We start from the raw sequence: 14,170 nt of genomic DNA, 5'->3' as shown, positions 1-14,170 counted from the left end.
ACACAGGGGCCTCAAACTGGTGATGCGAAAAAGACAGTGTCTTTGGGGTCTATTGTGGGTATCCCTGTTCTTAATCTTGATGAGGGTGTGCCTGACAAACCAGACTCTGGATGGCTTCTTCGTCAGGGTGGCAAAAACATTGTTATGGAGACAATTGTTGAGGAGGAGGAGCAGTTGGATCTTCTGAAGTTCACTCCGGAAGATATCTAATCTGAGGTAGAATTTTGGAACCAATCTGTTTATTGTTATATCTTAGGGACTAACCCTCCTATGGATGTTGTTGAGGATTATGTTTATCAGGCTTGGTCTGAATTTGGTATAGACAGAGTCTCTTTCATGGAGAATGGTGTTTTCTTAGTAAGGTTTACTAAGCCAACTGGGATGTCCTCTCTTATGAATGCTGGATATTATTTCTTTGATAACAAGCCTATCGTGATTAAGCCTTGGAGTGTGGATGTAGACCTTGTGAAGGAGAAAATAGATGTGGTCCCTGTTTGGGTGCGGTTTACAGGAGTACCCCTGAAGTTCTCGGGGGACTGTTTAATGCCTATTGCAGGGCTTGTTGGTAACTTTGTTAGAAAGGATGACACGTCTGTCGCGTACCTGTCAAAAATAAAACCTAACGGTCTCAACTAAAAATGTAGCAGAGGCAGTCGAGTATCGAATCTACAGGGAGGTAATGCAACACAGCTATCTATTTCTAATCCTATGGTAACAATTGGTGTTGAATTGAATTTTTGGTTTCTAAACTACGTAGTTGAAGGGAAGAGAAATAAAGCAGAGGGCAGTAAAGCAGGAAAGTGAATTAAAACTATCAATAAGAGGGGGACATGTCAGGAATTCGGTTCACTACGGTAGTTCAACAACTTAGCGAAGAAATGACTCGGATTTAACTAATGCGAGACGGATATTAGAAGGTCCTTTCGGTCCACTTCCCACCCTAAAATACCACTAACTTAACTTTCGTCCTCATTAGGGTAGTCTACTGTTTATAGCAGGCCTATTTAGTCCAATCTTTCGATCCAGGATTAATTGTAGCCAGTTTAATGGGTGACATAGAAGCGTGCACTCAACTAGGTCGGGAATTACAGTTAAATTGCTATAGTAACAGAGTCTCCGAATCAATTCGTCCAATTCATTCACTACGTCGTCATTTTCCTACCGCAGATTCCCTAATCCCAACATGAAAGGAGTTTAGCTACTCATGTCGATTGTTAAACTAACAGCATATAATTTCCCAGCAGATGACATAATGAAATAATAATAACATTCAATAACGGAAATTAGGGCAAGAAAGAACGATAACATAAACAAGAATTAAAAGCAACAAGAAGGTTAATTATTATTAAGGGAAGAGAGGAGATTACAATCTAAGCGATTTCGGCGTAAAGACACGAAATCCAATGAAGAAATTCCGGAAACAAGAGTAGCAGTCGAAGGTTTAAGCAACGTAACAATGTTCTACTATGAAGGATAGTAAAAAGATAGGTAAAAAAGATAATTAATAACCTAGTAAAACATAGGTTATATAGCCAAACAACTTAAGAGTTTATGCGGAAAAGTAAAACATGGACTAATTAAAAGCCCACGCCTGTGAAAACCTCTCGATCGAGTAGATTAGACCACTCGATCGACCATCATCTCAGCAGAAGTCCCTCGATCGACCAGCAGGTCACTCGATCGAGGACTAGGTCATGTGCAGCTTACTCGATCGAGTAAGGAATAGCTCGATCGAGCCTCAGGGAGCCTAGGAACCACTCGATCGACCACCAAACAGCTCGATCAAGCACTTGTATCTTCAATTCAGCTCACGTCTCCACCCAAACGCCTCGTAATGCGTGCAACGACACTTCCAAGTGCAATGTCTTACTCTGGGACAATCCCGTCTCCTCTAAATGCATGCAAAAAGGACGAAAAGGAGTATGGTTCCGCTACTTCCGCGATCATTCCTACAAAAAGGACCAAATACACCAAAGTAGACAATTCGGGGCAAAATACTATAAAAACAAAGATAGAAATGCATAGAAATACGTCTTTGAAATAGGCCAAAAAGACTATACATTAGGCACGTATCAAATCTCCCAAACCAAACCTTTACTCGCCCTCGAGTAAACTCAAAACTAAACTAATGGAACGGAAATGATAACTCGTAGCTAGCTTAACTTGTCTACTTGAACCAGTTTAATGCAACGAGAATCACGATTAAAGCCAGGCATCAATACGCAAACGAATTATAAGTCGTTCATAAATAAAGTCGACCTATCGACCTTGCAAGACCAACAAAACTGGACTCTCACGTGGTCACTCTTCTCTCATGAAGCAAAGGGCAAATGTAATATGTAAAAGAGAGAAGAAAAGACAGTCACTCACCTAACTGCGACCTACATAGCATGCATGCAACAAAAATGAAAGACAATTCAAGTACTAATGCACACATTCCAACCAATAATGTCCGTCACAGCCGAGGGTTTGCAAATAATATGGGAATAGTGAGGTTCAGGTGAGAAAAGGCAAAACAAGTTATGGAAATGTGGGGGTAAAAGCGTCAAGCTAGTTCCTAACAGGACCATAATAAACCATCCGGATCTCAAACGATCGAAAAACTAAGTACTAGTGCCCTTCACTTGGCACAAAACTCACTAGACTCAAAGCACAATCTCCTCAAAAATATAGGATAGAACGGAGGAGTCAGACGGTCACAAAGTTCCCTTTTTAAACACATCGTCGAAACAACTAATGAAACAACCAACCCTCTTGTCGATTGTACATCTTCGAACATCTTCTCAACTCTGACAAGAGGGGACAACTTTTTTCACAATAAAATTTTTCTTTCTTTTTCTTTTCGTTCCAGCTCTCTTTTTTCTGTTTTTCATTTTTTTTTTCATTTTCTTTTTTTTTCTTTCACGTTTTCCTTCTTTTTTCAATACTTTTTTTTTCTTTCCTTCTTCCTTAATACAGACACCAACTCCGACAAGAATGACAGACCAAACTGCAATGGAAAACATACCACAAGAGGACAAACTAACTAGCTTGACTAGGCATTTGGTTTGGAATGTAGCTAATGGGTCAAAAAGGCAAGTTTTGGCTAAAGTGGAGCTAAATGGGTGAAAGATGTAAAGAAAGGGGAATTTGCAAGACCCTCCCTGCATGTGACACCAACCACAAACCCGAATATGTGCATTTGACGAGAAATTGAATGTCATAAATGTGCAAATGAGACAAACATGCTATGCAAGGAGTACTACTCTCAAAATTCCTAATGAACTGGTCATGAATGTCACCAGTTATGGCTCTAAAACTCAGAATTTTTAAGTAGTTTGCCAGTTTATAGGTCAAGTCTAGATCACTATTATTTGAACAGTAAATTCGTAGATTATGCGTATGACAAAGCTAAAAACTATCAATAAGGTGCAAGGCTCAAGTAAATTGACAAGTTAAAGTGCAATTTCATCACGGGAATCTACCGTTCCGACTCAACCTAAATGCAAAAATAAACGTGAAATTTTTTGAATTTTGACATTTTCTAATGTTTTTGGATTTTTGATTTTTATGAAAATAAACAACAAATGCAAACTGAAAAATTAAACGTGAATGCAAAACAAATGCAGATGCAGACTCAAAAGGATGCAATACCCTCCCCAAACCAAAACGGACAACGCCCTCGTTGTCCTCCAAAGATACACCAAAGAGAAAAATGGGGGATGGGAGTATACAACCAATAAAAGGAAAATAAAGGAGACGAAATAAAAAGAGTAATGTACATACAAAAGCGAACTTCCCCAAACCAGATCGAAATGGCGGGGAAGTGAGTAGACCAATAACTACTGTCGTCGGGCACCGCCGTCTCCCGTGTACTCCGACTCAACAAAACGGTCTCCCCAAACCAAAGCAACAAACAAGGGGGAGACTCGGTCGTCATCTCCGGTGATCCTCCGGACCGGGCACGAACGGAGGGTCACTCTCCTCCTCTCTCGGCGGCTCATTTGTGCCGCCGCTTCTCGCCCGAACCGCACCTCTCGTGCTACTTTTGTCTCCTCCGGCTCCTCCTCCGAGTCGAAGGTAGTGGAGGGTACCCGTCCGCCGGGTATCGGTAGAAGGAGGGATGCGGCCACCCCTCTGGAATCGGTCGCCGGGCTCGGATATGGAACTCGTAGAGCTGGAATACAGCCAAAGCCATATCCCATCTCATCTCAGTAATGTACCTGCACATATCCGAAAGCACGACATCACGACGCCCTTGGTCCATGACCTTGGGCGCCTCTAAGACAGGAGGGCAGACAAAATTGGCCGGAAAGGCCGGATCAGAAGGAGGTGGAGTGAGTGAAGGTGGAGGTGTGGGAGTCTGTGTGGGTCCAGTCTGAGTCTGAGACTGGGTCTGGGTCTGAGCCGGAGTCTGAGAGCTAGAAGATGCTCCGGCCTCCCGCTTCCTCTTCCTAGAAGAAGAAGGAGGGGTAAGTGTAAGGTGGTAGGTGGGTGTAGGTGGCCTCGCTCCCTCAGCAGCAGTAGGGAGCGGTAAAAGTGGCGGAAGGGTAGAGCACGGCAAGGTAACAGACGTGGAACCACAGATCTTCCACGTCCTCGCGTTCCCCTTCGCCTTTGGGAACCAGGCGAAGTCGGTCATGGCTCCCAGGTCAAGGTAAGCCTCCCTATCGGGTGCAATAAGTGAAGGGTTAGTGGGGTAAAGGTGGCGGGCAATCCTAGTCACTAGCCTGCCACAGACAACAGCGGTCTTGACCCGAGTCCCAATTCCATTCCAATGCTGAGCTACCAGATAGGCAATGTTTAGAACAAACGGGGTACCGGAGTCAATGTTGAGGTACCTCGCGAGAATCGCTAGCTCAGTGTTGGTCACGTTATTGGGCTCAGGTCGCCCAAAGATGGTCTCTCCTATCAGACGCAAGTAGTAACGGGGGGCGGGTAAGTGAACGTGAGCTCCCTTCCGTGAAGGGAAGGGGTGTGAGAAAGTGCGGCCCAAAGCGGTGAAGGAGGTCTCGAGGTGGGTCGGTGGGACCGTCACTAACTAGGCCTAAAACCTGCCCAAACTTGGCCAAAGTCCAGTGGTGTGACTCGTTGCGGAGTCGAAAGTGAATGCAAGAGCTGGAGTGGTCAGCATCATAAGAGTCGGTGTCAAAGGAGTAGGAGCTAAAGAACTCGTACGTAGGGGTACGAATAGTAGCTTCGCATGGTGATCGGGACCCGACATACCCGTCCCGTTCAACAAACTACAGACCTCCTCATAAATTCCTAAGGTCTCTAGGTCGGTCCGTGCAAGGAAACGGGTGGAGGAGAGGGGGCAACGAAGTAAAGCGGCTAACCGAGTCCGGTGAGCCGCGGAAGTAAAACGTACCGTGGGCATCCGCTGTAAAGGTGTGACGTTGCCCTCTCCTGTAGCTGTAGCTGTAGTTGTAGCCGTAGCCCCTGATGGGCTGGAGGTGATGGCTAATCGGCTAGCTCGCCGATGTGGCCTCGGTGGTGCCATGCCGGAGACGGAAAATGAGGATGAATCCTCGTTCCAAAGATGGACAAAGGTCTGTAGAGGCGGAGACAAGGCTGGAACTACGGTGGTAACCGGGCGTAGTAGTGGTGACAGCAGGGACCACTGACTCGCTCGCGGACGGGCTGGAGGACGTACTAGTAGAAGGCAAAGAACTAGCATCCATCCTGCAAATGTAAAAGGGCATGATAAGGGAAGATGCTGCTAACCGTGGTTAAAACAAAGCGTTAACCAGCATGTGACAGCGAATAATGGCCCTATTAGTCGAAAAATATTCGACTACCAGCAAGCAAAACCCAATAATTCCTCAGAAAAAATCGAAAAGCAGCATGTGAGTGGTGGTGATATGATAATACAATGACTGATAGAGGGGCTAACACAAAGATGAAAACCACATATGGGGGCATGTAAGACTCCTAGCGATCGAAGATTTCTACTCACGACGAGATTTCCCAAAGAATTAACATCGAGTAATGGCGATAGGGGACGGTAACAGCAGTTAACAACAATGATAAGTGAGAAAGAACTGAAGTTAAGCAAGCAAAGCAACAGAAAAACCGTCTGACAGTCGACATATGTCGACTTACAGGCCCTAATCGCGGAAATCTCGTGCAAAATTCGAATTAACAAGCAGAAACAGCGAGGGATTGGGATAAGATCATCAACAAGCTAATTAAGGGCATATAAACACAATTAAATCGAAACAAAATCGACTAGACATGGATTTTCGAACCCTAATTCAAATTCACCTCATGAAATTCGAAATAAATGAAGAGAAATTGCAAAGAGTGTGAAAGAAAACTTACTTGATGATGATTATCCTACAATAAGCAATTAAACTTCAAATAACAAGCAACAAAGGCGGATTTTCAATTGAAAAACCCGCGAACCCTAATTCCCTTTAAAAACCGCAAAAACGAGCACAAAAGAGGGGGAAAATAAGGGGCTATTGAAGATTAATTAGCTATGAAGGGATTGTAGGTGACGGATTTGGTAAAATGGGCAAGAAAATTGGGGATTTGGGGAGAAGTCAATCGCACATTAAGGGGGAGTTAGACGGAAATTAGAAGTGAAATGAAGTAGAATTAGGAAAATAAGAGTTTTAAGAAAGAAAACTCCCGTCCACTGTTCATTTCACTCGATCGAGTGGTTTTAATCACTCGATCGAGGACTTTTGCTGTCCCCTTTGCTCGATCGAGTAGACATCCCCTCGATCGACCTGTTCCTCTTTGGCCTTTCTCGATCGAGTAACCAGACAGCTCGATCGAACCAACTTCCACTCGATCGAGTACAATAAGTACTCGATCGAGGACTTCCTCTTGTAGGCTCCTTGATTTCCGTCTTTACTTCCTCGAAATGCGTGACATTTCCCCAAACCTGCATAGAATACATCCAAACACATCCCAAAATACCAAATACGCAGCAAAACGGTCTATAGTCTTAGTCTAAGCTAAAGAATTGTCTAAACTAATTGTCCTAATTAAAAACGTAATAAAGAAATTCAAAAGAAATTCAAACAAATATCTATTACAATTTGTTACACGGGGCATTTCCCCGTTTAATTCCCATCAGCTTTCAGTAGCCCCTTGGTGGGCTTCTGACTGGAGGACGTCACTTCAGCGATGCTGACCGTCCTCTTTGATTTCCATGAGCTTGAATTACTGTTTGCAAGAGGAGGAGGAACATAGTTCCAATCTATGTAGGTTCGAACTGTCTTCGTTCTCGCCCCTCTGTCATCTTCTTTGGCATCCTTGGCTCCAGTGTGATTGATAATGGTTGCAACCTGTCCCTTGACAACTCCTTTCTTGCCTTCATCTGTACCTGCAGTAAGGAAAACAGACGAATTTTCCTCCTTTTTGCTCTCAGTATGAGGCGGAGGGTTAGCAATAACAGCAATATTCTCCAAATTTTCATCTGGAGTGTCAATAATAGGGTCAACAGAAGAGAGGGCATTGCAAGGTTGAGCTTGCATGGGAGCCCTCCGAACTTGGACCGATGGAAAGTCGGCTCTCGTCCCCTACCTGAAAGGTCAAAGTCTTCCCCCCGACGTCTATTACTGCACGGGCAGTGGGCAAAAATGGTCTCCCTAAAATGATAGGGGTGTGCACATCTTCGGGGATATCTAAGACGACAAAATCAACGGGAATAAAGAACTTCCCGATCTGAACAGGTACGTCTTCTGCTACACCTAGTGGCCGTGATAAACTACGGTCGGCCATCTGGACAGTCATGTTGGCTCAACTCAGCTTTGTCACACCAAGTCTCTTAGCTAGAGACAAGGGTAAAACACTTACGCTAGCGCCTAAATCGCATAGCGCATTATCAATCAATTGCATACCGATGTGACAAGGGATCGAAAAACTACCCGGGTCTGATTGCTTTGGCGGTAGCTTATTTTGAGATAGGGCTGACCCCACCTACGTCAAAGCTACGGTCTCATTATCATTAAGAGTCCTCTTACGTGCTAAAATTTCTTTCATAAATTTTAAATAAGAGGGTACCTTGGTCAGCAATTCAGTGAACGGCACGGAAACTTCCAAACTCTTCAAAAGTTCAACAAATTTGCCAAACTGTTGATTAACTTTGGTATTCTGCAGCCGCCTCGGGAAGGGAACCGTAATTGGTATTTCGAGCCCCTTGTTTCTCGCTTCCAAAGTGTCTTCCGGAGCAAGTTCGGTATCCTTTAGACGCTTCTTACCTCTCGAACGAGGCCTTTCTGGTAATTCCTCGCTTAAACGAGCACTAGCAGGCTCTCGAATAAGCTTCCCGTCAGCAATATCACTCGATCGAGCAATGTGCTCGCTCGATCGAGCAGTTTCTTCATCAGCGTCAGTCGATCGAGCAAACTTACCACTCGATCGACCAACCTCATCTTATGCTTCACTCGATCGAGCAGGAACTCTACTCGATCGAGCAGATTCTTCACCATTTCCACTCGATCGAGCATCAGACTTCAGTCGATCGAGTAACTCATTTGTCGTGAGTCCTTTTCTCTTATGAACACTGTTCATCATCGACATGCCTTCCTCGGGTCGATTTTGTACTTCGGTCCCTCATAAGAAAGACCGCTTCTCAACTCTATCAGATGTACCGTCTCATTTGGGTTCTTGTCATTTTGAGTCGGTAAATGACCGGGCTTCCTTGAAGATTGATTTTCAGCCAGTTGGGCAACTTGAGTCTCAAGTGCCTTGAATGCCGTGTCCTTCTGTTGTAATTGCTTTGCAATGGACTGCATCATGGACTTTAACTCACCTATCTCACTCACCCCACTATATGACGAAGCACCTTGGTTAGGAGGGTTGAAAGACGGAGGCTTCTGATAGCCTTGTTGCTTCTGGTGTGGAGGAATATAGGGCTGTTGCGGCTGATTTGGAGGGGCGGTGGGGTTGAGTACGTTCTAGTTACTCCACCTCAAATTGGGGTGGATATTCGGTTCGTAATGAGTGTTGTTTTGCCTGTAATGTTGAAAGGCAGCACATTGCTCATAAGGACTAGGACAATAATCAGAGACATGTCCATCTACCCTACACCTTGTACAGACGAAAGGACCGTCTGTCATAGCATTAACCTGGTACATCCCTCCTTGAGAGCTCCCCTAGTTCATACTTGTCAAACCTTGCGGTAAGGGCTTCTAATGCGACTCTATGAAGAGGATTCAACGGCTCTCCTTTGGTTTCCCCTTGAATTCCCATATTCAGCCCTATGAGTGGCTAAATCATCTATGATTTTCCATCCCTTGGTCGCCCCCAAGTTGTCAGCAAATCGACCATTGGCTGCAGCATCTAAAATGGCCCTCTGATCATCATATAAACCATTGTAAAAATGGTTGCACAAACTCCATTTTTCGAAACCATGATGCGGTATGGTCCGCACTAGTTTCTTAAACGAAGCTATGCCTCGTGGAAGTTCTCGTCAGGCCCTTGTTTGAAACTTGTTATCTGAGCTCTAATGGCGATGGTTCTCGAAGCAGAGAAGTACTTCTTATAAAACGCCAATGCTAGCGAATTCCAATCTGTTATGCCGTGAGCAGCTCGGTCTAAATCCCTGTACCACTCCCTTGCAGCATCGCGGAGTGAGAAGATGAACATGGTTTCTTTTATCGATCGGTACATCACGCCGGCGGGAGGAGGTATGGAGCGCGATAGAATCAATGAAGGTCTCCATATGCCGATTTGCATCTTGATTCAGCTCCCGAACTGATTTTTCTCGACCATATTGATGTATGCAGGCTTTGGCTCGAACTTCCTAGCATCTCCCGGTAATTCGAACCCTTTATAGAGATTGTCAGCCGTGCGCTCGGAGTGACTAGAAATGGTTGCTTCCTCAGCCATTTCGGGAAAATCTGGGAAAGTGATAGATTCAACTGATGAATTGGAAACTGGAGAAGACGGTGGATTGTCTTCGAAAAGCTCGTTCTCGTAAAAGCTACCACGAGAACTAGGCTCTTCCTCTGCCTGTTGTTCTTGAAATAGTCTCCTTTTTACGTGCAGAGATCTCTCAATCTCGGGATCAAAAGGTAGTAGTGGACCACCTTGCGACCTGCGCATAAGAAGAAACTACAGACAAGATATAAGAATAGTCTAAGGAACGATGTTCCTTAAACTAAAAGAAGAATTAAAAATAAAACTGCTAGTAAATTGAACAATTGCCTCCCCGGCAACGGCGCCAAAATTTGACACGTCTGTCGCGTACCTGTCAAACATAAAACCTAACGGTCTCAACTAAAAATGTAGCAGAGGCAGTCGAGTATCGAATCCACAGGGAGGTAATGCAACACAGCTATCTATTTCTAATCCTATGGTAACAATTGGTGTTGAATTGAATTTTTGGTTTCTAAACTACGTAGTTGAAGGGAAGAGAAATAAAGCAGAGGGCAGTAAAGCAGGAAAGTGAATTAAAACTATCAATAAGAGGGGGACATGTCGGGAATTCGGTTCACTACGGTAGTTCAACAACTTAGCAGTAAATGACTCAGGATTTAACTAATGCGAGACGGATATTAGAAGGTCCTTTCGGTCCACTTCCCACCCTAAAATACCACTAACTTAACTTTCGTCCTCATTAGGGTAGTCTACTGTTTATAGCAGCCCTATTTAGTCCAATCTTTCGATCCAGGATTAATTGTAGCTTGATTTAATGGGTGACATAGAAGCGTGCACTCAACTAGGTCGGGAATTACAGTTAAATTGCTATAGTGATGAGTCTCCGAATCAATTCGTCCAATTCATTCACTACGTCGTCATTTTCCTACCGCAGATTCCCTAATCCCAACATGAAAGGAGTTTAGCTACTCATGTCGATTGTTAAACTAACAGCATATAATTTCCCAGCAGATGACATAATGAAATAATAATAAAATTCAATAACGGAAATTAGGGCAAGAAAGAACGATAACATAAACAAGAATTAAAAGCAACAAGAAGGTTAATTATTATTAAGGGAAGAGAGGAGATTACAATCTAAGCGATTCCGGCGTAAAGACACGAAATCCAATGAAGAAATTAGGAAACAAGAGTAGCAAATCGAAGGTTTAAGCAACGTAACAATGTTCTTTGTGAAGGATAGTAAAAAGATAGGTAAAAAGATAATTAATAACCTAGTAAAACATAGGTTATATAGCCAAACAACTTAAGAGTTTATGCGGAAAAGTAAAACATGGACTAATTAAAAGCCCACGCCTGTGAAAACCTCTCGATCGAGTAGATTAGACCACTCGATCGACCATCATCTCAGCAGAAGTCCCTCGATCGACCAGCAGGTCACTCGATCGAGGACTAGGTCATGTGCAGCTTACTCGATCGAGTAAGGAATAGCTCGATCGAGCCTCAGGGAGCCTAGGAACCACTCGATCGACCACCAAACAGCTCGATCAAGCACTTGTATCTTCAATTCAGCTCACGTCTCCACCCAAACGCCTCGTAATGCGTGCAACGACACTTCCAAGTGCAATGTCTTACTCTGGGACAATCCCGTCTCCTCTAAATGCATGCAAAAAGGACGAAAAGGAGTATGGTTCCGCTACTTCCGCGATCATTCCTACAAAAAGGACCAAATACACCAAAGTAGCCAATTCGGGGCAAAATACTATAAAAACAGTATAGAAATGCATAGAAATACGTGCTGAAATAGGCCAAAAAGACTATACATTAGGCACGTATCAAAGGACATTGCTACTACTGAAAAAAAGAGACTTAGTTATGCGCGTGTCCTGGTTGAATTGAAGATGGATCAACATTTACCAGACAAAATTCAGTTCCTTAATGAAACTGGGAATGTTGTGGTTGTTCAGGTGACTTATGAATGGAGACCAGTTTCTTGTGAGGGGTGTAAAAGATTTGGTCATGACAAACAACAGTGTAGAAAGGCTAAGCCTAAGGCTCAACCAAAAAGGAAACCAAATCCCCCTCCTGAGAAACAAAATAAACAAACATGGAGGCCAGTGCAAAAACAGATGGATCCCTCTAGGGCTAAACGTTCAATTGTGTTTTCCCTTTAGGGGTTCCCTCCTCTGGTCAGACCTAGTTTTACTACCCCTGCTATGCATATCATGAAACTTAACAAGCAGGGTGGTTTTACTGAGATAATAGCTTCTGGTAGGAAAGGTCCTTTGTCTTTCTTAGATGCTTTGAATGGCACTACTCCTAGGGGGGGTGATGAAGAGTGGTAAAGACCCCCCCTCTCAATCATCCCATGCATAATCTGGGTTTTTGGAATGTGAGAGGTTTGAATGATCTTAATAAACAAAAGTTAGTTAAATGGTTTATGCATAATAATGGTGTAGGGTTATTTGGTCTATTGGAAACAAAAATAAAGCCTAGGAATCTTTTGAATAAGAGCACCTCTCTTTGTGAAGGCTGGAGCATAACTACTAATAGCAGTTGGCACAAGGGAGGTCGTATTTGGGTTTTGTGGAAACCTGAGCTCTTCATAGTTAATGTCCTAGATTATAATGCCCAATATATCCACATGAGAGTGACTTCTAGGACTGATGATAAGTCTTTTTTGCTTACTATGATTTATGCTCACAATGATTTACATGAGAGAGTTGAACTTTGGACTTTCCTGAAGCATACTGCATTGACTTGTACTGAACCTTGGCTCTGGGCTGGGGATTTTAACACTGTGTTGAGTCCAGTGGAGAGGCTTGGAGGTTCTACTTCTGAAGCTGAAATGCAGCATTTTCAGGAATGTGTATCTCTGTGCTGTGTTGAAGATTTGCAGGCTATTGGGGCTATGTTCACATGGACTAATAAGCAGAACCCTGTGGATAGAGTTTACAGTAGGCTAGATAGAGTGATGGGTAATAATGAGTGGATGTTGGAATATGGTGACTATTTAGCTCATTTCCACCCTGAAGGTGTGTTTGACCACTGCCCTTGCACAATTGTTAACAAGAAAGCTGACATGGGTGGAAGGAAAAGCTTTAAGTACTTCAACATGTGGGGGAAGTCTGAGTTGTTCATTCCTTGTGTGAAGAAAATCTGGTGCCAGGTATATCAGGGGACTAAAATGTTCTCTATTGTTAAAAAATTGAAAGCACTGAAGCCTGGACTAAAAGCTCTTAATAAAGATTGCTTCTCTGATATTGAGAATTGTACAACTCTTACTGCTGCTCTCTTGGAAAAAATTCAGAAGGATTTGGTGGACCATCCTGGTGATATGGAGCTGATGCAATAGGAGTTGTTGGTGGCTACTAAGTTGAGGGACCTTATGACAGCTAGGGATAGCTTTCTGATTCAGAAAGCTAAGATTCAATGGTCACTTGAAGGAGACTTGAATACTGCTTATTTTCATAATTCAATCAAAAAAAGAATGTTGCAAAATAAAGTACTAAGCATTGAGGATAAGGATGGTAGGACCTGTACTGAGGGGTCTCATATTCAGCAGGCATTCTTGGATTATTATTTGGATCTCTTGGGATCTCAGAAGAGCACTATCCCTATTAATGATAGGGTAGTCAGATTGGGGGAATGCTGCAGTCCTGCTCACTGGGAGGTGCTGAGTAAAGTTGTCACTGTAGAGGAAGTTAAGTCACATTTGTTCAACATCCCTAAGGATAAGTCCCCTGGCCCAGATGGCTTCACTAGTCAATTTTATAGAGATGCCTGGGACATAGTTGGCAATGAGGTGTGTGCTGCTGTGTTAGACTTTTTTGATAGTGGTAAGTTGCTCACTCAAATCAATGCTACAATGATTACTCTTATACCTAAGACTGACAGACCAACTAGTGTCAAACACTTTCGACCCATTGCTTGTTGTAATGTCATTTACAAGACTATTTCCAAGATTATGTGTGCTAGATTGGCTGTGGTCCTTCCTGACATTATAAGTAGGAATCAGGGTGCGTTTATTCAAGGAAGAAGTATTTTGGAAAACATTCTTATATGCCAAGACCTGGTAAGGATGTACAACAGAGGTAATGCCTCTCCTAGATGTATGTTTAAACTGGATTTACAAAAAGCCTATGACTCCATTGAATGGAATTTCATAGAGCAGATGTTGACAGCCTTGAAGTTCCCTACTAAATTTAAGCATTTAGTTATGACTTGTGTGAGGACACCTCATTACTCCCTTCATCTGAATGGATCTCATTTTGGATATTTTGCTGGAAAAAGAGGTTTAAGACAAGGGGACCCCATTTCTCCCTTGCTCTTTACAATTTGTATGGAGTATTTG

General features: G+C 43.4%; 1 protein-coding gene across 1 annotated transcript; it reads left to right on the top strand.

Annotated features, from left to right (window-relative positions):
* The first annotated feature begins 270 nt into the window (after positions 1-270).
* Positions 271-13,171, top strand: LOC141630267 (uncharacterized). The gene is made up of 5 exons (XM_074443113.1): positions 271-565; positions 5,392-5,528; positions 11,784-11,933; positions 11,991-12,096; positions 12,276-13,171. The coding sequence occupies exons 1-5, from the start codon at positions 271-273 to the stop codon at positions 13,169-13,171; spliced, it is 1,584 nt and encodes a 527-aa protein (XP_074299214.1).
* The last annotated feature ends 999 nt before the right edge of the window (positions 13,172-14,170 follow it).

Source organism: Silene latifolia, chromosome Y, assembly GCF_048544455.1.
Source record: "Silene latifolia isolate original U9 population chromosome Y, ASM4854445v1, whole genome shotgun sequence".
Taxonomy (NCBI): Eukaryota; Viridiplantae; Streptophyta; class Magnoliopsida; order Caryophyllales; family Caryophyllaceae; genus Silene; species Silene latifolia.
The sequence above is the reverse complement of the archived record's forward strand: the minus strand, read 5'-3'. Positions and strand labels throughout refer to the sequence as shown.